Source organism: Zalophus californianus, chromosome 14, assembly GCF_009762305.2.
Source record: "Zalophus californianus isolate mZalCal1 chromosome 14, mZalCal1.pri.v2, whole genome shotgun sequence".
In the NCBI taxonomy this organism is placed as follows: Eukaryota; Metazoa; Chordata; class Mammalia; order Carnivora; family Otariidae; genus Zalophus; species Zalophus californianus.
Genome location: NC_045608.1, coordinates 35,170,664 through 35,197,253, shown reverse-complemented (window position 1 = coordinate 35,197,253; position 26,590 = coordinate 35,170,664). Strand labels below are relative to the sequence as shown.

General features: G+C 36.1%; 1 protein-coding gene across 7 annotated transcripts in view; it reads left to right on the top strand.

Moving 5' to 3' along the window:
* Positions 1-26,590, top strand: part of ANKRD12 (ankyrin repeat domain 12) — a 123,331-nt gene that overhangs the window by 57,630 nt on the left and 39,111 nt on the right. For 6 of the 7 annotated variants that reach the window (XM_027575395.2, XM_027575389.2, XM_027575394.2 and 3 more), the window contains 4 exons: positions 224-370; positions 3,979-4,179; positions 7,120-7,262; positions 18,643-18,790. In XM_027575395.2, the coding sequence (XP_027431196.1) occupies positions 224-370; positions 3,979-4,179; positions 7,120-7,262; positions 18,643-18,790 (639 nt within the window). Of the gene's footprint in view, positions 1-223; positions 371-3,978; positions 4,180-7,119; positions 7,263-18,642; positions 18,791-26,590 lie in introns of those variants that run through there. The other variant, XM_027575396.2, reaches the window with a different exon arrangement.

Sequence of the window (26,590 nt, the reverse complement as noted above, 5' to 3'; positions counted from 1 at the left end):
CAGAAAACAGAATTAATAATATATTTTTTTTCAAAGCATTCAGGAAGAAATCTGCTTACATAATAAAAGTAGTGCTCTTTTGTCAACATATTGCTGGTCTGTATATTATACATGTTTCTCATATACATGTATAGCATCTTTTTTTTTTTTAAAGTTTTCCTATGTTTTGCTTTTTAGTACTTACATTTCTTTCAAATTCTTACATACTTACTAATAATTCCAGAGAAAGAAGGTCCAGAAAAGAAGAAGACAAAAAAGGAAGCTGGAAATAAGAAGTCCACACCAGTTAGCATTCTTTTTGGTTATCCACTCTCTGAGCGGAAGCAGATGGCACTTCTCATGCAGATGACAGCAAGAGACAACAGTCCAGGTGACATCATCTTTGAGTACATGTGTATTCTTAGTTTTACTCAGACTCTCTACCCTTAACAGCTAACTACTTTAAACTTTTAATTTTACATTTTTCTTGGATTTAATAAAAATTTCTTATAACATGTTTGTAATTTTACATTTGTGTGATAATTGTCTATTTGTGTATCTTCCACCAGATAAGGATCTATACAAAAGCAGGGATCTTTGCACTTAGCGGACATTCAGAAAATATTTGTCAACTAAAATGGGTAATTTAGAAATGGTCAGTTGACTTGAGAAATCCATTGTAGCACTGTGTGCTTTCACCTTACTAAAGAACCTTTTACCACAGTTTCTGTAAAGCTGCTTCTAGGTTTATAGTTAACTTTTAAGTTTGCTAGCACCCTGCTGATAAAGTGGTAATCTTATCACATGAGTACTTTTAGAAGCAATAGTGTAATCCATGTTTTTTTGTTTGAGATCTAAATTATTTTAAAAGGAAAAATGTCTGCAGCATACTCTGTAAATTTATCTTGTATTTCATTGCACACTTCCAATTAAGGTGGTGTACTACGTGTATGTTGGGGGGGAGTTATTCCTGTTCTGTGCCCTCCAAAAATAATTAGATGGGTTACAGCAGAACCAAAACAACAAGGGAACAAAAGTACCCAACCCGCTAATTAAATAAAGGAGCTGTAAAAATGTAGATAAAATCCAGATAGCTGGGCTGAGATGGTAATTACTATTGGGCATTGAATGCATTCTGGCAACAACACAAAAAAATTTTAAGTTGTACAGTTCTGATTGATAAAGTAAATCAGTTTTGTCTAGAGAAAAAAATTGGCTCTGAATTCAAGGCATCTTTATATACGATTTTGGGTAATGTAACAGACCCTGTTGAAATGCATTGAAAAGGACAGTTGACTCTAGTGAAGTTTTCTCATATTGGCTCTTTTTTTAAAAAAAAAACTATGACAACATGGTAAAATTCTTAGAGTTTCTTTGTATTATAGTTTCCATAAAATCATGATCTGCCTGGTATCTTTTACTAATAAACACATTTTAGGTCTTCCTGCTTTTTTAATTAAGAGCATGTTGTTTGGGGTTATTCTCCTACCTTTCCACTCCCAATTTCTGAAAGACTATAGCCAAATTAAAGATGTTATACATTGTTAAAACTTTAAATGTTCCTATAAAATGTTGACCTTGTGTCAGATTTAATAGAAGACTTTTATTTTTTAATTTTTTAATTTTTCTGAGAGAGCAAGCATGCGTGAGCCTGGGTTGGGGGACAGGGAGCAGGGCAGAGGGAGAGAGAATCTTAAGCAGGCTCCACGCCCAGCAATGGGCTTGATCTCGTGACCCTGAGATCATGACCTGAGCCAAAATCAAGAGTCGGACCCTTACCAACTGAACCACCCAGGCGCCCCGAGAAGACTTCTGCTTTCAAAACTCATTTTCTTAATACCAGGAACCTCCATTCTTAGAATTAATGAAAAGACAAAAAGTAGGGGTGCCTGGGTTGCTCAGTCGTTAAGCATCTGCCTTCGGCTCAGGTCACGATCACAGCGTCCTGGGATAGAGCCCCGCATCGGGCTCCCTGCTCCGCAGGAAGCCTGCTTCTCCCTCTCCACTCCCCACTGCTTGTGTTCCCTCTCTCGCTGTGTCTCTGTCTCTGTTAAATAAATAAATAAAATCTAAAAAAAAAAAAAAAAAGACAAAAAGTTAATCTTGCCTCATCGCTATTTTTTCTTCTAGAAATTTTCTAGGCATAAACATGCAAACATATACTTTTGTAGTTTGTATTTCTTGTTTTGTGTTTGTGTGTGTGTGTGTGTGTTTTAAGTAAACTCTACCCCCAACATGGAGCTTGAACTCAGCAACCCTGAGATCAAGAGTCACATGATCCACCAATGGAGCTAGCCAGGCACCCTGTGTTGTTTGTGTTTTTAAAATATAAGTAAGATCACACTATAATGCAGTTGATTCTTTTCATTTAAGGATTTTTAGCCAGCTTTATTATATGTCGAACTAGGGAGGAAAGCTTTTGAAATACAGAGTTGGTTGCCAGAATATAAACATACTTGCGGTTTAGGGTTCATTATTTTCTCCATTACATAATTAATTTTCCATGTTTATGTTACGTTTACCCTGATTGCCATTATGGACAATACTCTTATGTATGGGAATATTACTTTGAAATGGCTAATAAAATTTTGTCTGAATTAATTCCTTGCAAGTTGTATGAAATAAAAAGTATGTCATTTCGTTTTTAAGAAGTTGAACAGCTAATTTTCTTAATAAATAATTTGACTCTAAAGATCATAATAAAATTCATGGGGCACCTGTGTGGCTCAGTCAGTTAAGCATCTGACTTCAGCTCAAGTCATGATCTCAGGGTCCTGGCATCAAGCTCCACACTCAACAGGGCGCCTGCTTCTCCCTCTGCCCCTCCCCCTACTCCCCTGCTCGTGCTCTCTCTCTCTCTCTCTCTCAAATAAATAAGATCTTTAAAAAAAAAAAAGGATTATAGTAAAATTCATTTACTTATTTAACAAATACTGCGTGAGTACCACCATGTGCCAAGAAGTCTTCTGAACAGTTGAGAAACAGTAATGAATAAGGTAGACAGCTGCCCTTGCTCTTATGGAGTTGTACATTATAGAAGTACAGATAGGAAACTGTTACTGATGCAATGTACTTTAAAATCCAAAATGTAAATTTTAGACTTTTTTCTTATTGAGGAAAGAATGATAGTACTTTAGTGCTCTAATCATGTCAGTTTGCAAGAAAATTATGATGCTGGAAATTTATTTTCCATAGATTTTTCTCTTAGAATAGTTGTTTCTTTTAAATACTTGTGAATTTTCAGAATTAATTATTAACACTATACATATGTCTGGAATCCTTAACAGATTGAGAAACCTATTATGTGTTTTGTTTTGTTTCCAGTAGTTCTGAAATTGGGACAAGAGGGAAAACTTTGGGCATCATCTTACTTAATTTTTTTGTTTTTGGTATGGCGATCAGAAAAAAAAAAGAATGAGAATCAAAACAAAGGAATTTTTTTCTCTTTTATCAGCCCCCTTTTTATTAAAGGCCTTCCCAGGCTGTCCTTGTTTCTTATACATGTTAAGCTTCATTTTTATGCTAAAATCATCCATGACCTCAATTTGCACTTAATATCAGAATAGAACTCTAATACTTTGTCTGAGTTAAAAATGTGAACTCAAGCCTTCGATGTCATTTCATCTAGGTGTTGGAATAATAGAATAACATGCCATGAAAAATACGTTGTTGTTGTTGTTTTGTAGTTTATCAAATTATTCATTGAGCAAACACTTTTAGGGCCTATGCTTGATACTTTGTTATCACTTCAAGCCAATTTTATGAATTAACAGAATAAAACATTTTTTCTAAATTTTCTCATGCAATATTTGATAACCCTAAAGGAAGACTTACTCCATATATTTGGTTAAATTATTAATATATCATCTAAACCAAGTTTTGGAGTGTTAGGGTGAGAAGATATTCTCCCATTCCAGGAAATTGCACATTACAAACCTTTCAATGAACATAGAAAATATCAGTCTTAGAACTTTTGTTGATTTCTTTTTTTTCTTACAGATTCCACACCAAATCATCCATCACAAACAACACCAGCCCAGAAGAAAACTCCCAGTTCCTCATCTCGACAAAAAGATAAAGTTAATAAAAGAAATGAACGTGGTGAAACTCCTTTACACATGGCAGCTATTCGAGGAGATGTGAAACAAGTCAAAGAATTAATAAGTTTAGGGGCAAATGTGAATGTGAAAGATTTTGCAGGTAAGATTAGTAATTAAAGACTAATGCTCAGGAACTCAAATTTATCATCTAGACAGATTTCTTGTTAAAATATAATGTGTATTCCTGTATTCCTCTTGCTGAAACAAAAGTGTTCTAAAAGTGTACTTTACTACAAAATTCTTTCAGACTGTGTACATAAAACCCTGATCCTCTGCTGAAAATTCCAAGTCAAGAACTACTCAAATTTTTAAATGTTAAACTTCTATTTTAGTTGATGTATTACCATAAAATTCTTTATCCAATTTAGGTTCTATTCTAGATGAATTAAAGTTATATAATGTTTTCAAAGTGTTAATTCATAAGTCTTTCAAGAACATTTATTCACTTGAGCATGAGGACTTTAACAATGTTGGTGTTTCATTTTAATTACTCAAATACCATACCAGTACGTTCTTACTGTAAAGAATTCAAACAGTAAAAGCATGTAGGGAACAATATAGAGATTCCCTTTAGTTTCACATACTACAATATAGTTTCTTTTTTTGCCACAAAACTATTAACAATTTGAAGGTTATCCTTTCTGTGCATTTTATTATATATGTAAAATGAACATTTATTCGTAAATAGGCTTTTTTAAAAAATTAAGTCATCCCATTTATATTATCAGTCTGTAGTTCTACAACCTGCCTTTTTAATCTCTTACAGACATTTCTGTCAGTACATACAGGTAGGTCTATTTTTTTCATTTCAACAGCTGCATACCATTCCATAGTATAGATTCCATGGACAATACTTTAGTGAACACTCCTATAGAAATAAGTGTATAGGGGCGCCTGGGTGGCTCAGATGATTAAGCGTCTGCCTTTGGCTCAGGTCCTGGGATCGAGCCCCACGTCATTGGGTTCCTAACTCAGCAGGGAGTCTGCTTGCTTCTCCCTCTGTCTCTCCCCCTGCTCATGCTCTCTGTCTGTCTCTCAAATGAATAAATAAAATCTTTAAAAAGAAAGAAAGAAGTGTATAGTTATAGAAGGATTTCAGAATTTCAGAATGGAAACTGTTAAGGGGATACATATTTAAAATTTTTGTAAATACAATCAAGTGGCCCCCCCAAAAATCTTTTATCAATTTACACTACCATCAAGAGTATATAAAAGATCCCTTTTCCTCACATCTTCACTGAAACTGGATATTATCAATTTAATTATTAACAATCTGACAAATAAAAAAAGACCTTATTTGGATTTTCTTAGTAATGGCAGCGAATATTCTTCTAGTGCATACTATATATTTATGTGTATATTTGTGACTTGCCAGATGGAGTCTTTTGCCCATTTTTCTTACGGCAGTATTATTAATATGTAAGAGCCCTTTGCTTAATGTAGGTTTTAATTCTCTCAAATATGTAAAGGTTTTCACTGTGGCTATGTTTGAATTTTCATGTCACTGTTGTTTATTGTACTAAAGTTTTAATTTTTTATGTTATGTCGGTTAATCTTTTTGTTCATGGATTCTTCGATTTTTTTTTTTAAGAAGGCCTTCTCTTTTCCTATATTATAAAATTATATCCCTTATTTTGTCATTTCCAAACTTTGTTTTTGTTTTGCTATTACGTGGAGTCCTATTAGAATACATCTGGAATTTATTTCTCTATTTGGAGTGGAAAAGAGGACAATGAACAGGGTCTGCTTTAAAGAATGAAACTTAAAATTCATAACATCCATTCTAGAAAAAAACTTGGTATTATGTATCAGAAACCAAAAAGTACTTTGCTCTAACGATTCCACTTCTAAAGACTTACTTTAAATATTTAGTCATGGCTATGCATGAAGATTTAGTTGTAAGGTTATTTGTTGCAGCATTGTTTTTAATATTTTAAAAATTAGAAAAAGTGCCTGGGTGGCTCAGTTGGTTAAGTGTCTGCCTACAGGTCAGGTCATGATCCCAGGGTCCTGGGATCGATCCCTGTATCAGGCTCCCTGCTCCGTGGGGGGCCTGCTTCTCCCTCCCCCACCCCCACCTCACCACTCCCCCAGCTTGTGCGCTCTCTCTCTCTCTCTCTCTTGAATAAATAAATAAAATCTTTAAAAAAAAATGAGGAATAATCTAAATGCCCAGCAATAGGATCTTGCTTAAATAAATATGGTATATCAATCAGTGTTATACTGTGCTGTAGAAAAGTGTAATGACATGGAAGATTATTTTCACTGCAGTAAGTAGAAGAGGGTTAAACAACTTTCCCAGTTTCATTTTAAAATTATAAATCTAGTGGTGCCTAGGTGGCTCGGTCAGTTGAGTGTCCAGCTCCTGATCTCAGCCCAGGTCTTGATCCTCAAGATCATGAGTTCAAGCCCCGTGTTGGGCTCCACACTGGGCATGGAGCCTACCTTAAAAAAAAAATTATTATAAATCTAAGAGGGAGAGAAGTTAGGATTTATACTAGAGTCTTCAAATTATTACATCTGGGTGGTGGAATTATGGGTGATGCTTCTTTTCTGCTTTGTATTTTTTGTTTTCTAATTTTTCTTTCATGAACATGTAACTTTTTTCATCACCAAAGTTACTGCAATGGTAAATTTATTTTAGTTAAAGTAGGTATTAAGTCTGGAAAAGATGAAAACCCTTAAACATGGGGGTTTTTGTTTGTTGAAATCCCCTAACAAGCTTATTAATATTTTTATCCCCTTCTGTTCTTTTTCCATAGTTTAGATGATTATTAAAAATTACAGCAAGTTTATATTGACTGGATAAGCTTAAATGTTTAATATTTTGGTAAGATAATTTAGCACCAGTGGAAATAATGTTAACATAAATGAACTGTCTGTAGAATTGGTGATGTTCTTAGGTATTTATTTCCACTAACTTGTTCATTTTCCTTCTGTACTATGTGCATTAGAATCAGTATATCTCACATGGCTATGTATATAAAAAGCACATATTTTGAATTAGTACATATATATTAAATTAATATTCTAACCTTAGGCTGGACACCATTGCATGAAGCTTGCAACGTTGGATATTATGATGTTGCTAAGATACTTATAGCAGCTGGAGCAGATGTTAATACACAAGGATTAGATGATGACACTCCACTCCATGATTCTGCTAGCAGTGGGCACAGAGATGTAAGTATGATAGAAAAATCAATATACATTTGCAAAATATTAATTCAGCCCAGAGTCATTTATTTCACTTTTTAGTCATACCATCTCATTTCCTATTTCACTCAATGCCTGGTCAGCTCATCTGTGTTTTATTTTCCCTTTTTTCTGCCTTCTAATTGCTAATTCCTATCATAGTCAGATTTAGCATTATCTTTTCATAAAATCTATGTAACTTGACAATTAAACAGGTTGGCAAAATTTTTATTGCAAGGCCTTCTGTCAGATAACAAGATATAGTGGTTGAAGCAGATTTTACTTAAAATAAAAATTTTACTGAGTCCCCTCCCTATATATTTTTTAGACTTATTAATATTTAATTATCTCTTGCTATACAACCTTCATTCCTGAATTTTAGCAGACATTATTTATTTAATATATTCGGATGACTTACGTGTATAGTACTAAAACATAATCAAATGTGATTATATATGCTTACAAACTAATGGCATCTTTGAACATCATGTTTAATTTGTTTTGATACAATTTTATGAACCATGGTAGGTTTTAAATCCATTTGCATTTTCAGTGTTTGACATGTTGATATCAAAGCTAAACCCATCTTTGTTGTAATGAAGCTCAGGTTTTAAGTGTGTTTAAGGCTTAAATTGCATTGCAGTAATCTGCTTGCAATGAGAACACACCAACCTGGGGCACTGTTAGCAGTGGTTCTAAAGCAGGATTTTGTTTTCAAATAAATAGGTTTTCTCTTTACATAGTTTTTACTTTGGTCAAAGAATATTTGGACATAGTTTAGAAAGTTGAAAAGTACTATTCAGCTTATAAAGATAACCACAGGCTCCTTCCCGTTCTTCCCCATTTCCCAGTATCTTTCGCCAAAAGCAATTATTGTAGGTGTTTCTTCTAGTAGTTACTTCTGTATTTCTAACAAGATGAAGCTGTCTTGCTTTTTAATTTTTAGTTATTATTTATTGACCTCCTGCAGAGGATTTTATTGCTGCCCAGAGACTCACAAAATCTATACTGTCTAGTCTGTACTAGTCTATACTGTACTTTCTATAATCATATTTTCTTTTTTGGGTTTTTTATTACCTGGGTTAACACATTCTTGTTCTTTTTTTGTTGTTGTTTAGTTTTCCCATGCATCTATTTTTGTTCTTCTTTACTCTCTCTGACATAACTCTAAAATGCCTCTAAGGTAAAGCACATTGATCAGCTTACTGTTTTTGAGAAATACCTGTGGGATTTCTCATATCCCTGTATATAAGATATCTTGTATCCTGATCTAATTGGGACTAGTTGCTCTCTAGATCCTGTAGCATGGATGCTATCCTGGAATATTGCTTTACCATTAATCCCATGCGGGATTCTCAGTCTGTCCATGAAATTTCCAGTTCCTGGGTGCCCATCTTAACTCTCTGAGGATATTAATTAAATGGTTTGCTCCGCTTCCTGCATGGTCACAGATTTCCCCCAAATCCTTCACGTTATTGCTCTGATTTGGTATATTTCTCACAATAGAGATCTTTTGTTAACTTGCGCTCATTCATATTTGATTGAAGCTCTGAAAAGCCTGATTGAGAAGATGTGTAATATCCAGAGCATGTTGGCTGGTTGGCTTCTCTGTAGTATGTCTGGTGGACAAGATGGCTGTTTTGTCAGAAGTCTCCTAAATGTCAGTATTTGTAGGTCCTTCTCTTGAGACAGTACTTTCTCCAGAAAGCAATATTCTACGACATAAGAATGTTTTCTAGCACTTTAGAAGCCAAGCATAGGGGGAATTTTTGTTTGACAGCTGTGAGGGGAGACTATAAACTCATTCTGTCTTAGAGAAACTTTTATTCAGTCTTCCTGACTTAGGTAAAATACCATTAAGCTGTTCTCCACTGTGCTATCTAAACCCAGAAACTTACTCTTATTTTGAGAAAAACCTCTTCTTCAAGGTTGGGGAAGGTACATTCTCCTGGTTGTGAGAGAGAAGAGAAGAGAAGCAGTCATTATAATTAGTACTTCCCCAGGACCTCTCAAAGGCCTGGAAGTTTGAACAGTTACATGACCATCATATGCCAGGACTATCCATATTCCCATCTCATGGCAGCCAACATGTAATCCAGTTCAGAAATCCTGTTCTAGGGTTTTTAGAGTCTGCAGCTAGGACCACTCTCACATGTACCATAGGTTGGGTGCCCTGGGATTCTGAGACAAAATTTGCTGGTGATTGCAGAGGATGGGAGGAAAGGGGGATGTCAGGAACAACACCTGTAAGGATGTGACAGGAGCAGGATAGAACAAAGGAAGAAGGTGAACTGCGGATGCACTTCTGAGATGCTCTGATTTGAGGTAAGGGCTAGGTCTGTGTGCCGCCACATGGGGGGGATGCAGGCTGCTGACGGCAAGGAGGCATACCCTTTAAGTGCTGCCGCGCCTTTGGCCATGGCAGTTTCTCATGAGGAACTTAGCTAACAGTTGTTAGTGAGCAATACTCCCGGCATCTGAAGGTATAAGTATCTTGGTGTAGAAGAGGGTATTTGAGCAGTGCACAGCATCCACTATAAACTTCAGATGGAAGCTTCAGCCCGGCACTGTTAATGTTACCTGACCCTGTTGACACATATGCAGCTGCCCCTCCACTCCAATCCACAGTACAGGTGTGGCCCAGAGAAACACACACCATTTCCCACCACTAGTGAGCATGCAGATCTGTTTCATGACCGCCCTCCTTCCTTGCTTATCAGCAGCAAATCCAGTCAACCCTTCACTCTCAGGTTTCTCTAGGCAAGAGTCAGACACTGGCCTTTGTGAATCCAAACTCCTGACACTCAGGTAAAACTTTTATTTTCATGGTGACCTAATCCCAAGTGAGCCTCATCCGGTATAGGGTCAGGAAATTCCCTTTAAAAAAAATGTCCTCATGTATTGTTTTACAACTGAATAGACCAGCAATAGTGATAAAAGAAGAGGAGAAGATTTGGGTATCTTTTAGCAAGTCTGGCATTATATGCAGCATTTCTTTTTAAGCTGGATGAACACTTAAGTCTTCACTACCATCACGTTTAATATCTTGTACTCTGAATTCCATGAACTCAGCAATTTCCTCTGCTTGAAACTGTGCCATAAATAACATTTTCTTTGGGGAGTATTTGAACAGTCTGCATGTAAGTGGCACCATTTCATTACAAATGAAGATATAATTGCTTATTGGTCTGAAAAAGATTTGGAACTACTGAAATTTTTTACATCAAGGAAGACTTGATAATGGAGTGTCACATAAATTATTTATCTGAGGTTCTTGTAACTTTGCATTTTCAGGTAGTTGCATTTACTTGTCTTCTTTGACTTAATAGGTTTTAGTGAATATTTCCCAGAGTTAAATAATAACGAAAAACCAACTGGGTGACAAAAATGAAAATTAGATTTTTACAGTAAGAAAAATCCTCGGTATTCACATGATAAAATGACTAGGGTATGAAACTAAATATGAGTAACTTGCCTTCAGTGATCATTTATTTTGTGTTATTTTGTGAATACATTACATTAACTTCTCATGGCAGTATTTGTGTTTTCACTGTGGGACAAGAAGTGCTCCAAATGTTTTATATGGATTGATTCTTTTAATCATCACAATAAGCAAATAAGCTTCTGGTGTGTCTTGTTAAGACTGTGTGGCCTAGGGACACCTGGGTGGCTCAGTTGGTTGAGCGTCTGCCTTGGCTTGGGTCATGGTCCCAGGGTCCTGGGATTGAGCCCCGCGTCAGGCTCCCTGCTCAGCGGGAAGCCTGCTTCTCCCTCTCCCACTCCACTTACTTGTGTTCCTGCTCTTGCTGTCTCTCTCTCTGTTAAATAAATAAATAAAATCTTTAAAAAAAAAATAAAACTGTGTGGCCTATTACATTTCAATACCCTCAGCCTCTCTGTGAGCCTGGAGGAGCATTGACATAAGAAGTCCCACTCTTCCAGGACACTCCCAGATTTATCAAATTAGTATGACTCCAAATTAAGGGACCAGAAGGGACAAATCTCAATGTCTTTTTTTAAAGTTTATTTATTTATTTATGTAAGAGAAAGAGCACAAGTGGGAAGAGAGAGAGAATCTCAAGCAGACTCGACACTGAGCACATAGCCTGACTCACGCTCGATCTTAGGACCCTGGGATCACTACCTGAGCTGAAACCAAGAGTTGGAAGGTTAAACAACTGTGCCACCCAGGTGCCCCTTAATCTCAGTGTCTTTTTAAGACAAAAAATGAAATGATGATTCAGTAATCTGGGAGAGTTGTTATTTAATACAGTCTCCACTCTAGTGAGAAAGATAGGACATGCTTTGTAATGTCTTAGTTTGGAGTTTGATATTATCTCATACCTTTCTGCTGGAAAATCTCTTTTTTTCTCTCTCTTTAGCAGCAAACATCCTCTGCCTTATTTTCTTTTTTGACATGCAGTAAAAATTTCAGTGTCAAGCTGCCTATCTAAAAAGCCAAATTTTACTCTGGTTGAGAAAAAATGGAATTTGAAGTGAAAGTAGATAATGAATTCAACTGTGGTCTGGCCAGTTAACCAACTATGTGATTTTGAACAAGTTACTTTTCTCCTCTGAATCTCCATTTCCCCTTTTTTAACTTATGTAATAAATAATACCTATCTAAAGGGGATATTTTGAAGGAAAAAAAGACACTGTGCTTGTAAACACACCTTGAAATCTAAAATGGTATAGAAATGTCAGAGGTAAAAGATTATATCATGTTACTGTTTTTCAAATATACCCAGATATTTTAGAAACTAAAATTTGGAAACTGAAAATACTATTTTTCTTTCTGACTTTTTTCTCTAAGGTATTTTTCATGATTCTCGAAGTTCTAATTTTGAAGAAAAATGCAGCCTATAAATATTACTTTTCCTAAACTGGTTTTTGCTTACTGTTGGACCAGTCTTTTCTGCTCCGTTGACAATTTGTATATGCCTGTATGATAGCACTTACAACTTTTTTTTTTTAACCGATATATGTTTCCTACACTGCACTGTGAGTACCATGGCATACAAGGCTTTTTTTGTATTGATTTGTGTTAGTGATCCCTGGAACTTCTTGTCACAGAAGACTTAATATTAACACATCATAATAAATTTGCCATGGTGCATGTGTAGGTGGTTGGATGAATACATAAGTGACCAAAGATAAGCAGAATACCAAAGACTTAATTTATAAGGCCTGACAATATATAGGGTACATTTCCTTTTCCACTGCATTTATCAGAAAGTGACTTTTCTGGCTGTGTTTTTTTTTTTTTTTTTTTTTTTTTGAGAGAGCATGCACGTGTGGGGGATGGAGGGGCAGAGAGGGAGAGGATCTCAGGCAGACTGCACACTGAGCACAGAGCCCAAAGCAGGGCTTGATCTCAAGATCATGACCTGAGCCAAACCAAGAGTTGGACCTTTAATGGTTGGAGCTACCCAGGCACACCAGCTGTGATATTTTACTGTACTTTGCTCTTGTTTTTAAAAGCATTATTATTGATAGTTTATCAGAGATGAATTTTTTGTCTTTAAAGTAATAAACATTTCCTAATTTCTAAATATAATGTTAAAGAATTATGCCTTGTTGGACATGTTTCTGTGAATACAAGTTTCTAAATGTGCGCAGAGCTGCAAATATTTCCAGAGGCTGACCTTTGAGCTCCTATACACAGAGACTCAAACACTATTTCCTCACAGAGGGAGACTGGTATGCTACTTTTAAGAGACCTTTGCTTTTTCCTCCTACCAACATGCCTAGGATAGTAGGAGTCACAATTCAGAGCTATTGAGAGCTATTTTGTCCTTGTTCTTTTACTTATGCCTGAGGAGGAGGAGGAAAATGAGAGCCACCAGACTCTCATGTGTATATATCTGTACCATTTATTAGGAATCTCTAAGAATTGGATTTCTTTCACTCAGTAGTACGACAACTTCAACCATCCATAAAACATTTCTAAGGTGGGAGAGGCAGAGAGATAACAGTTTTGTGTCCTTTTCTAACTATTTAGAGTAAGGACTAACAGCTTACTAAGAGCCTAATCTTTAGCTTACCATTTGCAAGTGTATATAGTACTTAATGACATATTTTTGTAATGCTTTATTTCTAGTTCTATTTTAGTTACCTATCTCTAATTTCATTGTTTTTACCTGTTTAAAATTTGTTCTCTCTTGTGTTTTAAACAACTTTAGTTTACTTTATAAATCCTTTTTAGAATAAATAATTATTTGCATATGAGGATAATCTGTAAAGGATTATCCAGGTTGAGGTTTTAGTAACATGTTTGAATTAACCAGCTGTCCCTGACTCATCATAGACATGTAATAAATATTTGCTGATTATTTCCTGCTGGGTGTTGAAAGTTTTGAGCAATATCAAGATCCTGCATTCTATTTTCATATCCTAGGCTCTAGCCTAAGGAAATAAGCCTAAAAATGTAAAAATTTCAACTCACAAAGATGTACCCTACAGTATTATTTATAATAACTAAAAGTTTTTATTTCTGTAACTTCTCAAACTCCTAAAATGACAGTCAGAGGAGACTCATTAAATGACAGGTACACAAGGACAAAAACAGAAGAAACAAGAAAACCAATATTTTGGAGATGGAAACTAGAAGAATGAGTGGTTACTGATCTAGAACAGGGTTGGCAAAATTTTCCTGTAGAGGGCCAGATAGTAAATATTTTAGATTTTGCTGTCCACATGCCGCCTCCAACATCCCTTCCTTTCTCCTCCCTCTTTTCTTCCTCTGAACTAATTCTCCTTTATGAATCCTTTCTAAAGTAGCAGAGAGAGAGGGAGAGAAAGAGAATCTTACGCAAGCTCCGTCCTCTGTGCGGAGCCAGATGTGGGGCTCGATCTCACAACCCTGATATCATGACCTGAGCCAAAATCAAGAGTCGGAAGCTTAACCAACTGAACCACTCAAGTGCCCCTAAGGTTTTTTAAAAGAATATAAAAGCTATTCTTCATCAGCAGGCCAGATTTGGTCTATACACCAAATTTGCCAACTCCTGATTTAGAAAAGCAAAATTGAAACCAGAGCCATTCCAACACAGAATCCCAGAAAGAGTAAAGCTCAGGAATTGATGGTACCTGGAAGTGTGTACCACCTTCTATTGGTACTTCTGGAAGTGCTTGTTAAGCTAGAACTGAAAACGAGAAATGGATCAAAGTCTTTTTGACCCTTCTGTCCCCTTCCTCACCTTACATAGCCAGATGACTGCACCTCTCTGACCCTGGCAGAAGAATGGGGGTTGATTTATTGGCAAATATGAACCGTATATTCTGGACTGACATACCACAAGAATAGGTGAGAGTAAGGATTTAAGTGTAAGTTAATTAAGTGAAACATACTGAATTTTAAGACCCCAGCTTCCTTTCAGCAACCGGAATGCTGACCGTAAGGCTTACAGTTTTAGGTGTAAATTGGAAGATTTCTCCACAGGCAACTGAACTAGCCAAGAGGGGATTCTGATGAAATGGACCTGTCATAAAGTCCATCTCTCAGCAAGTCCTAACCATGCCAACAAAACTTTCATTGCCTTACTCTTATATGTGGACAGCCAATGATCCACCTGCATTTGAAAAAAGCCTCTAATATAAGATGACAAAGACCAAAACAAGCAAATAGAAAAGTAGGAACTTGGAGGACAGGATAATGCCATGAGGAACTTCCCCAAAATCCCATCAATTTCCCCAAAGAGGTAAGAGTTTATTGTAGCTATGAAATGAGACCTAAATGCATTAAGGAAGGAACAGTCAATGAAGGAAAACACTTCTTGGAAATTAATAATATGGTAGCAAAAATGAAAAATGGATTATAGTTGACCCTTGAACAACACAGATTTCAACTGCATGGGGCCACTTACATACGGATTTTTTTCGATAAATGCAGTACAGTACTGTATTTTCTTTCTTGCCATTTTCTTAACATTTTCTTTCCTCTAGCTTACTTTATTGTAAGAATATAGCATATGATACATAATAACATGCAAAGTATATGTTAACTGACTGTTGATGTATTTGCTAAGGCTTCCAGTCAGTAGTAGACTATTAGTAATTAAGCTCTTGGGGAGTCAAAAGTTGTACATGGATTTTCAGCTATACAGGGGTAGTGTCCTAACGCCTGCATTGTTCAAGGGTCATTTGTGTCGAGGAAGTCTCCCAGAAACAAGGAAGCAAAAAGATAAAGGTGAAGGAGCGGAAATGAGAAAAAAGATTATTACTTTAGGAGATCTAGTATCGTAGTAAGAGTTCTTTGAAGACAGAACAGTGAAAATTTAGGAGATTAACAAATAAAACTAGAAATTTTCCTAGAATTGAAGGAACATGGGTCTTCGGATTGAAAGGGCAGTTGAATGCTCAGCACATGGATGTAAAAAGACCAAGATCAAGTTGTATTTATCCGGGGGCGGGGGGGGGAGGCGCCTGGGTGGCTCAGTCGGTTGAGTGTCCGACTCTTGGTTTCCTCTCAGGTGATGATCTCAGGGTCCTGGGATTGAGCCCTGTGTTGGGCACACCACTCAGCAGGAAGTCTGCTTCCCCTCTCCCTCTGTCCTTTCCCCTGCTCACATGCTCTCTCTCTGTCTCAGATAAATAAATCTTTAAAAAGAAAAAAAAAGATATATTCATCCTGGAATTTCAGAACAGTAGGGGCAAAGAATGTCCTGAAGTTTACAGAGAGAAAAAGCAAATCGTTATATAAAATAAAAAAATCAGAGTGGCATCAGACTTTCCATTAATAGCACTAGAAGCTAGAAGATAATGGAGTGATGCCTTCAAAATTGGAGGGAAAATTGTCTTTTATCTAGACTAAGTATTAATCAAGTGAAGATAGAATAAAGATATTTCCTGACATGTAAAAAATCTTTACTTAGGAATTTTCTGGAGTTGGTGATTCAGCAAAATGAGGGAGTAAATCAGAAAAGAAGGTAGGATTTAAAGAATCCAACACACAAAATTGAGGGAAGGGTATTTCTGGGATGATAGGATTGAAAGGAAGTAACAGCTGGAAAGCAAATCTAAAGGGTATCCAGTCCACTTGAGAGCACATTAGAAGGTTTGGAGAAAGGAGTCTCTAACAACAAAAAAAAAGTGATACTGTATTAAATCAAAGAGATCTGTACTTAAAGCAGAATGGGGGATGAATTAGAGATAATTATGTAGAAGACTGAGCAAATGAAACATCAAGGCATTTAACTCCATGGGGAAAATAAAGTGGTGTAAGAATGGAAATTTAGTCATAGTGCACTACTTGATTCAACATTTTTATTAGTCCTAATCGCAAGAAATACATAACTATATTAGAAAGCTAGGAGGAAGGGAAGTGTATGTGTATGGAAGGAGAGGGGATGAGAGTTGGTGAAAGATGTCTGAATCCACATGTTCCATTGTGGGACAAGAGGCAATGCCTAAAACAAAAATACGGAAGCAACAAGCTCAAATCTGTTATTTAAGTATATTGGAGATAGGTTTTGGAGATAGTTGTTCTTCACCAGTGGCCTTGAAAAGCTAGTTGATCTTTTAAAATCACAAGCATGTGTAATTTGAAAAAAATTAGTGAACAAAAAGGGAGATAAAATATTAACAGTTGGGGTCATGAGTAATTTATTTTCTTCATACATTCTTACATTTCAGATTTTCTGTATTGATAGTTTACTCTTTCATAGTCTAGAAAAAAATGTTCCATTATTCAATATAGTCTTATTATTAAATATTTTTTCATTTATTAGGAATTCCTAATTTTCAATATTTTGTTTAATATTGTTCTTTAAAAAAGACATGATTTATTTCCTAAATACCAGAAAACACCATAGAATTGGTGTTGGGACTAAATACTTGATCACTCATGAAGTTTATGGTCTAGAATAAGGAAAGAAATGTGTTAATTATGGTATAGATTTACATATGACAAAACACATTAATGTCAATGGAAATAGAAGGTGAAAACAAGAGACAGTGAGGAAGCAGAATTAATAATACTTGGCCACCTATTTGACATAGGGGATGAGTGAAAAACAAGTCAGCGATGACTCCCAGCTTTCTGGCTTCAGTGACTGGGTATATTTTGGTGCCAGTCACTGAGAATAGAAATGGATAAAAGATAAGGTGCAAGTTTAATGAACTGTGTTTGGAACCTATGGGTTTCAGCTGTTGCATTGAAATGCAAATACACTCATCTAGCTATATCCAGGATGTTTGTGTTTGGAGCTCAAGAAAGAAGGCTGAGAAAGAGCAAGCAGGAGAATGAAGATAAATGAATGGATTGCATAATTGTCAATCACATTCAAACAGAGTGGGTGAGAGCTCCAAACAGATGATGTAGACTAAAGCATGAGAAGTGAATCAAGGGCAGAGCCCTAGGGAAAACAATCATTGGCTTAGATCTTTACAGATCTTAGTAGACCCGTTTCATAGGACTGATGTTAGCATAATTGTAGGTAGAATGAAGAGCCAATAAAGTCAAGGCTGCAAGGGTGAATATCTTTTCATAAGCTTGACTGAAAAGGAAAGAAGACCGATTTAGCTAGAGGAGGGGAATACAGGTGTCTTGTTTTATCTGTTTCATTTCTTTATTGCCTTTTTTTTTTAAGATGAAAGAGCCATGAGCTGGAAAGACTGGCTTCTAGAAGGGAGCCAATCAGAAAGAGGTTTAAAAACATAGAAGGAAGAGGATAAAAACAACAAACAAAAGAAATGAAATGATGACTAACCAGGCACATCCCAGTTTCGTGGAACCCAAAGCTTACTTTATGTGATAGGGGAGGCAAGGGCTTAAGAAAAAAGTCCAAGTAATGAATACAAAATTAGATCCAGGACACTATAAGGGGACCATGAAAGTGATGGCCTTAAAGTTTGATTCATTAGTTTTGAATAAATTCATGTCAGTTCCTGATAGTTTATATTCCCAGAAGATGGGAAATAAGATTAAGAACACTGGTAGTGATATTAGCCTTACAGAGAACGGTAATACTTCTTTTGAGATTCCCTCTAGAATACACATTATAAGAGGCCAAGAAGCTTGTTACTCTCGTCCATTGATTTATCTGTAAAGCTTGGAATAGTGCTTATTAATTAGGTCCTCAGTAAATATTTAGTGAACATATGATGGAACAGGAAGAAAAATGAAGAGATTTAATGCTCAAAGAACCCACCTTAAATTTTAAAGAGGAAATGTTTTTGTAGTAAAGATCATCAGATGGAGGGTGGATGGCAATGAAAATGGAACTTGAAGAGAGCAATCATGATTTAGAATAGACACTGAGGAAGGGAGGCAGAGTAGATGAGGCAGAGGGATATTGCATTATCAAGAGAATGGTTGAAATTATACAATCTCTGAAGAGACTAAATCTTCTACTGTTTAATATTGCAGATAGTGAAACTGTTACTTCGTCATGGTGGAAATCCGTTTCAAGCTAATAAGCACGGGGAGCGTCCGGTGGATGTAGCAGAGACAGAGGAGTTGGAATTGCTGCTAAAAAGAGAGGTGCCTTTATCTGATGATGATGAAAGTTACACAGGTTCGTTTCACATATTCTACATTCAACTGTTTGACATGGTATTTAGTAGAACATTCTGATTCTGCTTTATGATATATAAAATGTTTTGAGTTCCTTAGAGTAATGCTAGCCAGCTATTAATTAGTAACCTAGGTATTTGCTACATGTCCACTGTGTAAGTGAAAACATAATGTCATTGCCCTGTTTTCATGACCCACCCCCCCGCTGCAAACTGCTATCACATTCAAGTCTACTGCAGAACCTTTCCTCGTTAACAGCTATCAGCACTGCTACTCTGACTTTTTTCATTCTTTTATAAATTAGAGAGCCAAACCCTTCCTGTTTTTCCTGGCATTAATGAATCATCTTTGCATTTTTATTTCTTTGATTTAGGTGGTTGAACTCTGGTCATTTTTGCAACATAGGGCTCAGTTTTACAAACACAGTTTTAAAAAGGAAAGATCTAAAAGAATATTTCAGATAACTCTTGGCACACTCCTTTTTCTTTTTAAAAATGTAACAAAATTTCCTTCATTGAGGAAAGTCTTTTGTGTGCAGATTGGAAGGTTCATATTTTCAGGCAAAAATCAATGAAAAAGAATTGATTCAGAATCATAACTGGCCAGGTGCCTGGATGGCTCAGTCAGTTGAGCATCTGATTCTTGATCTCGGCTCAGGACTTGATCTCAGGGTTGTGAGTTCAAGCTCCACATTGGGCTCCACACTGGGTGTGGATCCCACTTTAAAAAAAAAAATCATAACTGACCATATTCTCACAAAATTTTAAAGACTTTCTACAAGAAATTAGGTAATGCTACTTCTTATATACAAGGAAATAAAAATCAAACCATACTCATTTAATCAAGCCATTGCCAGAAGGCAGTAAAACAATACCTATGATATAGTTTTGAGGCAGAAAGATCTACCTTTTACTTTTTTTTCTGAGGTATAATTGATATATAACATTATATTAATTTCAGGTGTACCACTTGATTTGATGTTTGTATACATGGCAAAATGATCACTACAGTAAAGCTAGTTAAGGTCCATCATCCTATATAGTTACAGTATTTTTTCTTTTTTTTTCTTGTGATAAGGAATTTTAAGATCTACTGTCTTAGCAACTTTCAGATATGTAGTACAGTATTATTAACTGTAGTCACCATGCTGTATATTACATCACCATGACTTATTTTTTTACTGAAAGTTTGTACCTTTTGACCCATTTTGGCCAGTATCCACTTCTGGCAACCAATAATCTGTTCTCTGTATCAGTGAGCTTGGTTTTTTGTTTTGTTTTGTTTTTAGATTCCACATATAAGTGAGATCTTAATGGTATTTGTCTTTCTCTGACTTATTTCACTTAGTATAATGACCTCAGGGTTCATCCATGTTATTGCAGATGGCAGGATTTCATTCTTTTTTATGGCTGAGTAATATTAAATGTATATACCATATCTTTAGCCATTCATCCATAGATGGATACTTAGGTTGCTTCCATATCTTGGCTATTGTAAATAATGCTGTAGTGAACATGGGGGTGCTATATCTTTTTGAGTTAGTATTTTTGTTCTTCAGTTAAATATCCAGAAGTGGAATTTTTGGATCTTATGGTGATTCCATTTTTGATTTTTTGAGGAACTTCTATACTGTTCCATAGTGGTCGCACTAATTTACATTCCCACCAACACTACAGGAGGGTTCTGTTTTCTGTACATTTTTTCCACGTCTTTGCTAACACTTATTTTCTTGTCTTTTTGATAATAGCCGTTCTCACAGGTGTGAGGGAATATCTCATTGTGGTTTGCATTTCCCTGATAATTAGTGATGTTGAGCATCTTTTTATATACCGTTGGCCATAGGTATGTCTTCTTTGGAAAAATGTCTATTCATATCCTCTGCCCATTTATTAATTGGATTGTTTGCTTTTGAGTTGTATGAGTTCTCTACATGTTTTAGATATTTTTATGAGCTGTAATTTCCAAATATTTACTAGGTTGCCTTTTCATTTTGTTGATAATTTCCTTTGCTGTGCAGAAGTTAGAATCCCAGTATTCTATTATGAAAATGTTCAAACATACAACAAAGTTCAAAGAATTACAGAGTGAACACCCTGTACCACCAACTACATTTTTTAGTTATTAACTTTTTTACTGTATTTCCTTTATTACATTATCACAGACCTAACCCATCTACCCAAAATCCATCTGTTTTTTTTGATGCCTTTCAAAATAAGTTGCAAACATTTCTAAATACTTCAGCATGTATTTCATTAACTAGAGTTCAATTTTTGTGTATTCTTATTTAATAATTTATAAATTATTATTTACACTTGTGAAATTAACAATTATTTCTTTAATGAAACATTCTGAGTTTTGAGAAATGTGTAGACCTGTATACCAGTCTTATCAAGATACAGACTATCTCCATCACTTCAGAAATTTCCTTAAGCCCTCTCCTAGTAAGTTCCCACCTCTACCTGATACACCCTTTATGGTAAAAATGATTAGGCAAGAATCACTAATGGTTGATAATCTAGAGGGGATTTTTTTTTTTTTTTTTTTTATAAAGAGCAGGATATTTACATGGCCTCTTCACGTTTACAAGCAAGGAGGGGGGCTGGGAAAACAGTGATGATAGGGAAGAGAAATTTAGCACTACCTGAACTGTGTGATTAAAATTAACATCATCAGGGGCACCTGGGTGGCTCAGATGGTTAAGCACCTGCCTTTGGCTCAGATCATTGTCCCAGGGTCCTGGGATCGAGCCCCACATCGGGCTCCTGGCTCAGCGAGGAGCCTACTTCTCCCTCTCCCTCTGCCTCTCTTCCTGCTCATGCTCGCTCTCTCTCTCTCTGTATCTCAAATGAATAAATAAAATCTTTAAAAATAATAAATAAATAAAATTAACATCATCAAAGGAGGGACAGATGCACATCATGAGCCTTCAGATGTGGTAGTATGAGAAGGATATAACATTACTCCTGTAACATTCTGGCTGTGAATGCATAACCATGAAGAATGTTTTGGTTTTTTTTCCTTTTTAAAAGCCAATGCCATGAAAGATTAAGAAATGTCAATGTCATAAAGTGATAGAAATGTTCCAGACTATGTAAAGAGATAATTATTAAAGGCAATACCTGTTCCTTGGCTGTATCCTATACTAGAGGGGGGAGGTGACCATAGAGGACATTATTAGATCATTTAACAAGGAAAATGGACAGATTAGTGTTGTATCAATGTAAATTTACGAAGTTGAAAATTATGCTGTGGTGACAAAGAATATCCTTATGTATTAGGAAATACTTATTAGGAAATATTCACTGAAGTATATAAGGGTAAAGAGCCATGATGTATGTAATTTTCCTTCAAAAATGTATATATACATACATGTATAGAGAGAATGCAAATTATAAAGCAAGAGAGTATAACAATAATAGGCAAATCTGGGAAAAGGATATATATATATATAGTATTCTTTCTAGCTTTTTGTGATTTTGAAATTAATTCCAAATGAAATTCAAAATAGATATTAATACATAAAATTGCCTTGCTTTGTCCATTGAAAAGATATAAAAGTAATGACATTAAGACAGTAAGCAATAATCATTCTTAATGCCCAGATTATAATCTTGAAATATTTACTACTAAAAGAAAACCAGGGCTTCTTGGAAAAAATGGATGATTCTATGTCTGGGACAGGAAATAGATAAGCTTGAAACATCTTGTCATTACAGATTCCAAGGAAACTGTCAAAGTCTTGTCAAAAAGCCTTAGGAGACAACTTGGAGTAGTTCCCACTGGCCAGAGATGGGATAGTTTGAGTTTCAATAAGGGTATTAATTACAAATATTTAAAACCCATCATTTATGTTTAAATCCATGATTCTACAGTGATAAATTTTTTAATTAATTCAGCATAATCAGAGAACGAATTTGTTAAAAATTAGGCAGAACTGGAAAAAAATGATTTATTTTGCCTTTGAACTTTATCATTGGGTAACCTCATTATAGGTGAGAAGTATCTTCTTTTAAGATTAATCCAGCCAAAAGAATGAGGAAAAAAGATTAACTGTTTTGCAACCCCCAGTTAGTTAATATATCTAAGCATTGAGGATCAGTAATTGCTAACGTTAAATTAAAAGAAAATACTGCATGCCCCCTATGAAAGAATACCAGTTCTCAGTCCTCAGGATCCAGCTGCAACGTGCAGGATATACCAAGGTTAGAGGGATATACTGAACTGTATCCAGCAAAATCTAGACTGTGGAAAACCCAAACAGCTCCAGTTCTTCAACAGATTGTATGCAAATGAAAAAGGATAACCCATAGGAAAAAATTAAAATGTTTAAAAGGAGTAAAGACTAAAAAATTAAGCATGTATTTAATAGGTGATTTTTATACTTTTCTGGGGGAGTTTTGTGCAAAACTCAGTCACAATAAATGACACATAGAAGATCCAGGATATTAGGTTTTTTTAATAATAAGAAATTCTTAAGATGATATGTTAGGAAAAGCCTGATATGTTTTAAGTTTTTTTGAGAGGGACCACCAGTAGTGTAGTGCCTTTATTTCACTTAGGAAATGATCGGTGCTGTTACTAACTATCACCTATCCAAAAGTGGGACTGATTATAGGAAGAGGAGATGGGGGTAGGACATTGTAAATGAGAGAAAAATATAATGTTGGTTAAAGGGTTGATAGCAGTATTTGGTGTAGTGGTAATGTTAATGAATGAAACTAAAACTGTAGGCAAAATTGTAAAGGTGGCAACATTCCTTTTAGTATCTATTTTCATCTCTTCCCCATCCAGTAGCTATAAACTCTGTAAGTGGTTCATACACTGCTTGGTAAATATTTGTTGAATTGGTGGGGAGGGGTTACTGGCCCTTAGGGATTACGCCAGGACTCCACAAATCCAGGGAACAGCTGAACCTGTAGGCTGAGTTCATCCATTACTGAGATTAGGAAAGTTTGAGAAGACCTATAATCAAACACCAGAGAGCCTTCCTCCTGGTACTTTAGCTGCTAACTGGCAGTCCCGGGGTGAAGGCCACTTTACCTTCCACTACTCAGAGGAAAGCTGCTGCTTTGACCACTCCAACATTGGGTTATAGTGTGCTAACAAAGAAAGGCAGGCCTTCAGAGTTGCCTACAAATTCAAGAGAAAGATCATTCTGAACCAACAGAAAAAATAAAACTATATAAAACTACTAGAGGAAACAGATAACTTGAACGATAAAAGTGAACACTGAAGGAAATGTAGGTACAGCTAATAAAAATCACAATTATGCAAGCAGAACTGCAGTGAGGAGTGATCATTGTTGGGACTTAAATTATTAGACTGGAAAATCAAGTAAAATAAATCCTCACAACACAGCAAAAATACAAAGGAGAAGAATCCTGAAAGAAAAGATAATAGACTTTAGGGAATAGATCTAGGAGACCTAAGAGATCTAACATGTGAATAATATTTATGGGAATTTAAATGGGAAAAAAGAAACAGGTGAAGGATAGTCCGCAATTAAACAAAAAGAAGAAAATTTTCCTGAGCTGAAGATAGCCTGAGTCCATCAATGATAAAGGTCAGTGAGTTCCGGATGGTTTAATGAAAATGCACACACACACCCAGACATATATTGGTCAGTTTCCTTCATTCTGAATGTAACAAGTTATCTACAAGGAAATACTGTCACATTGGCATTGGACTTTTTTTTTTTTTTTTTGCGGCTCCAGCTTCCTTTATTGGCTTGTCACGCCCAGCCCCTCCCGCGTCGAGCCCAGCTTGGGCGGGTCAGGAGTACTCGCACAGGTGGCTGTAGCCCGCGGGGCATTGGCAGCTGCCCTCCAGCCATTTCATGATGTGCTGCAGGTGGCCACCATGGCCGCAGCCCTGGCACCACACGAACAGACCCTTGACCATGTGGTGGCACACGGCGCACATGCTGGCGCAGCAGTGGCACCAGTCACAGACCCAGCCGTGGCTGCTCATGGGCTGCTTGCAGTGGCTGCAGTTGGTGTGCAGAGTGGTGGACACCTGGTTGATGGCGTTGGACTTCTAACTTGTAAAAGTGGAAGATAGGATCTTGAGAGAAAAGAACCACCGTAAAAATTCTGTACCTGACCAAGGTATTATTCACATGACAGGGTAAAAGAAAGATAATAGCAGACATTTAAGCATTTAGAAGATGCATCAATATGTATATTTTCTTACATTTTAAAAAAATACTGGAAAAAATAAACCAACAACTTATAAGTGGTTACCTAATAGGAGAAGGGATCAAAGGGGAGGTATATGAATTGTCAGTTTTTTGAAAAACAGTCTAACAACAGCTAACAAAATACAAGAGCACTTATCTTTTAGAGATAGATCCTGAAACATTTCTAGATGAAATGAAAGATTGAATGGGATGTGCTTCAAAATGATACAGGGATAGGATGAATAGAGGTATGGATTGGTCAAGCATTGATGGCTATTGGAGCTGAGTTAATGGGTACCTGACATGGTGGTTTAGTATAACATAGTCTACTTTTGTGTAAGTTCAAAATTTACCATGATAAAAATGATTTTTAAAATACGTATGCTCTTTGGGGCACCTGGGTGGCTCAGTTGGTTGAGCGACTGCCTTCGGCTCAGGTCATGATCCTGGAGTCCCAGGATGGAGTCCCGCATCAGGCTCCCTGCTCAGCAGGGAGTCCGCTTCTCCCTCTGACCCTTCCCCCTCTCATTCTCTCTCTTTAAAATACATATGCTCCTTGATCTAGCAATCATGCTTCTGGGAACATCTCATGTTTATTACAGCACTGTTTTTAGTTGCAAAAGAAAAAATATATAGTGATAATAAGGGATTGGTTGCATAAATTGAGGTAGATAGCCGCACAATGGACAATTTATTGTACAACCATTTGAAATAGCATGTCTTACTGCTCTTACTTGGAGAGATTTTCATAAGATATTTTTGAGTTAGAAAAATCATGATAAATAATCGTAATATCTCTTTGTAAAATGAATAATGTTTTTAAAACCTCTGTGTATGTTTGTATATGTACATATAGTTGTGTAAAATCTTTAAAGCATGGAGCAGAATCTGAAAGGATATATACCTAGCTAAATATGCTCTGTTGAATCTGTTTACTAACATCACACATGATCTTCTAACTGCCAGATCCTTTAGCTGCCTTTTCAGTCTTTCTGTAGATTTTGACCGTGTTGACCAAGTTCTTTCTGAAATTCTCCTGTGTTGGTTTTTGGGATGTAATTCTCTCCTGGCTTTCATCTAGCTTCCTGGACTGTTTCTTCTCAGTTTCCTTCTAGAATTTCATCTTCATTTCTTACTCATTCCCATCACCCTGTGTTAGTTTTTCCAAAGATTCTGCTTTCTGGACTCTTTTCTCATGACACATATTCTCACAGATAAATTTCATCCACACTCACAGTTTTAATTACCATTAATGTGGTGAGGCCTTCCAAATAATCGCTCTTTCTCTTAAGCCTCAAACTTGTGTATTAGCTGCCCTCTGGATATTACCGCTTAGAATTGCACAGAAGTCAATAGCCCTAAATAGAACTTCTTTTTCTTCCATTTACACTCCTTTTCTTGTTTTTCCTGTCTCAATTGGTGATAGCATCATTCACCTATACATATGTCACTTGTTAGTCGTCCTAAGCTCTTCTTCCTCCTTGTCCTTCAGTTCAGTTATTCAACAACTATTTTGGAGCATTCATTATGTGTTAGGCATTATTTAAGTACTAGAGATACAGCTGATTAGGCAAATGGGGATACTAATGTAATCATCCACCTATCCCTGTCAGTTTCTACTTT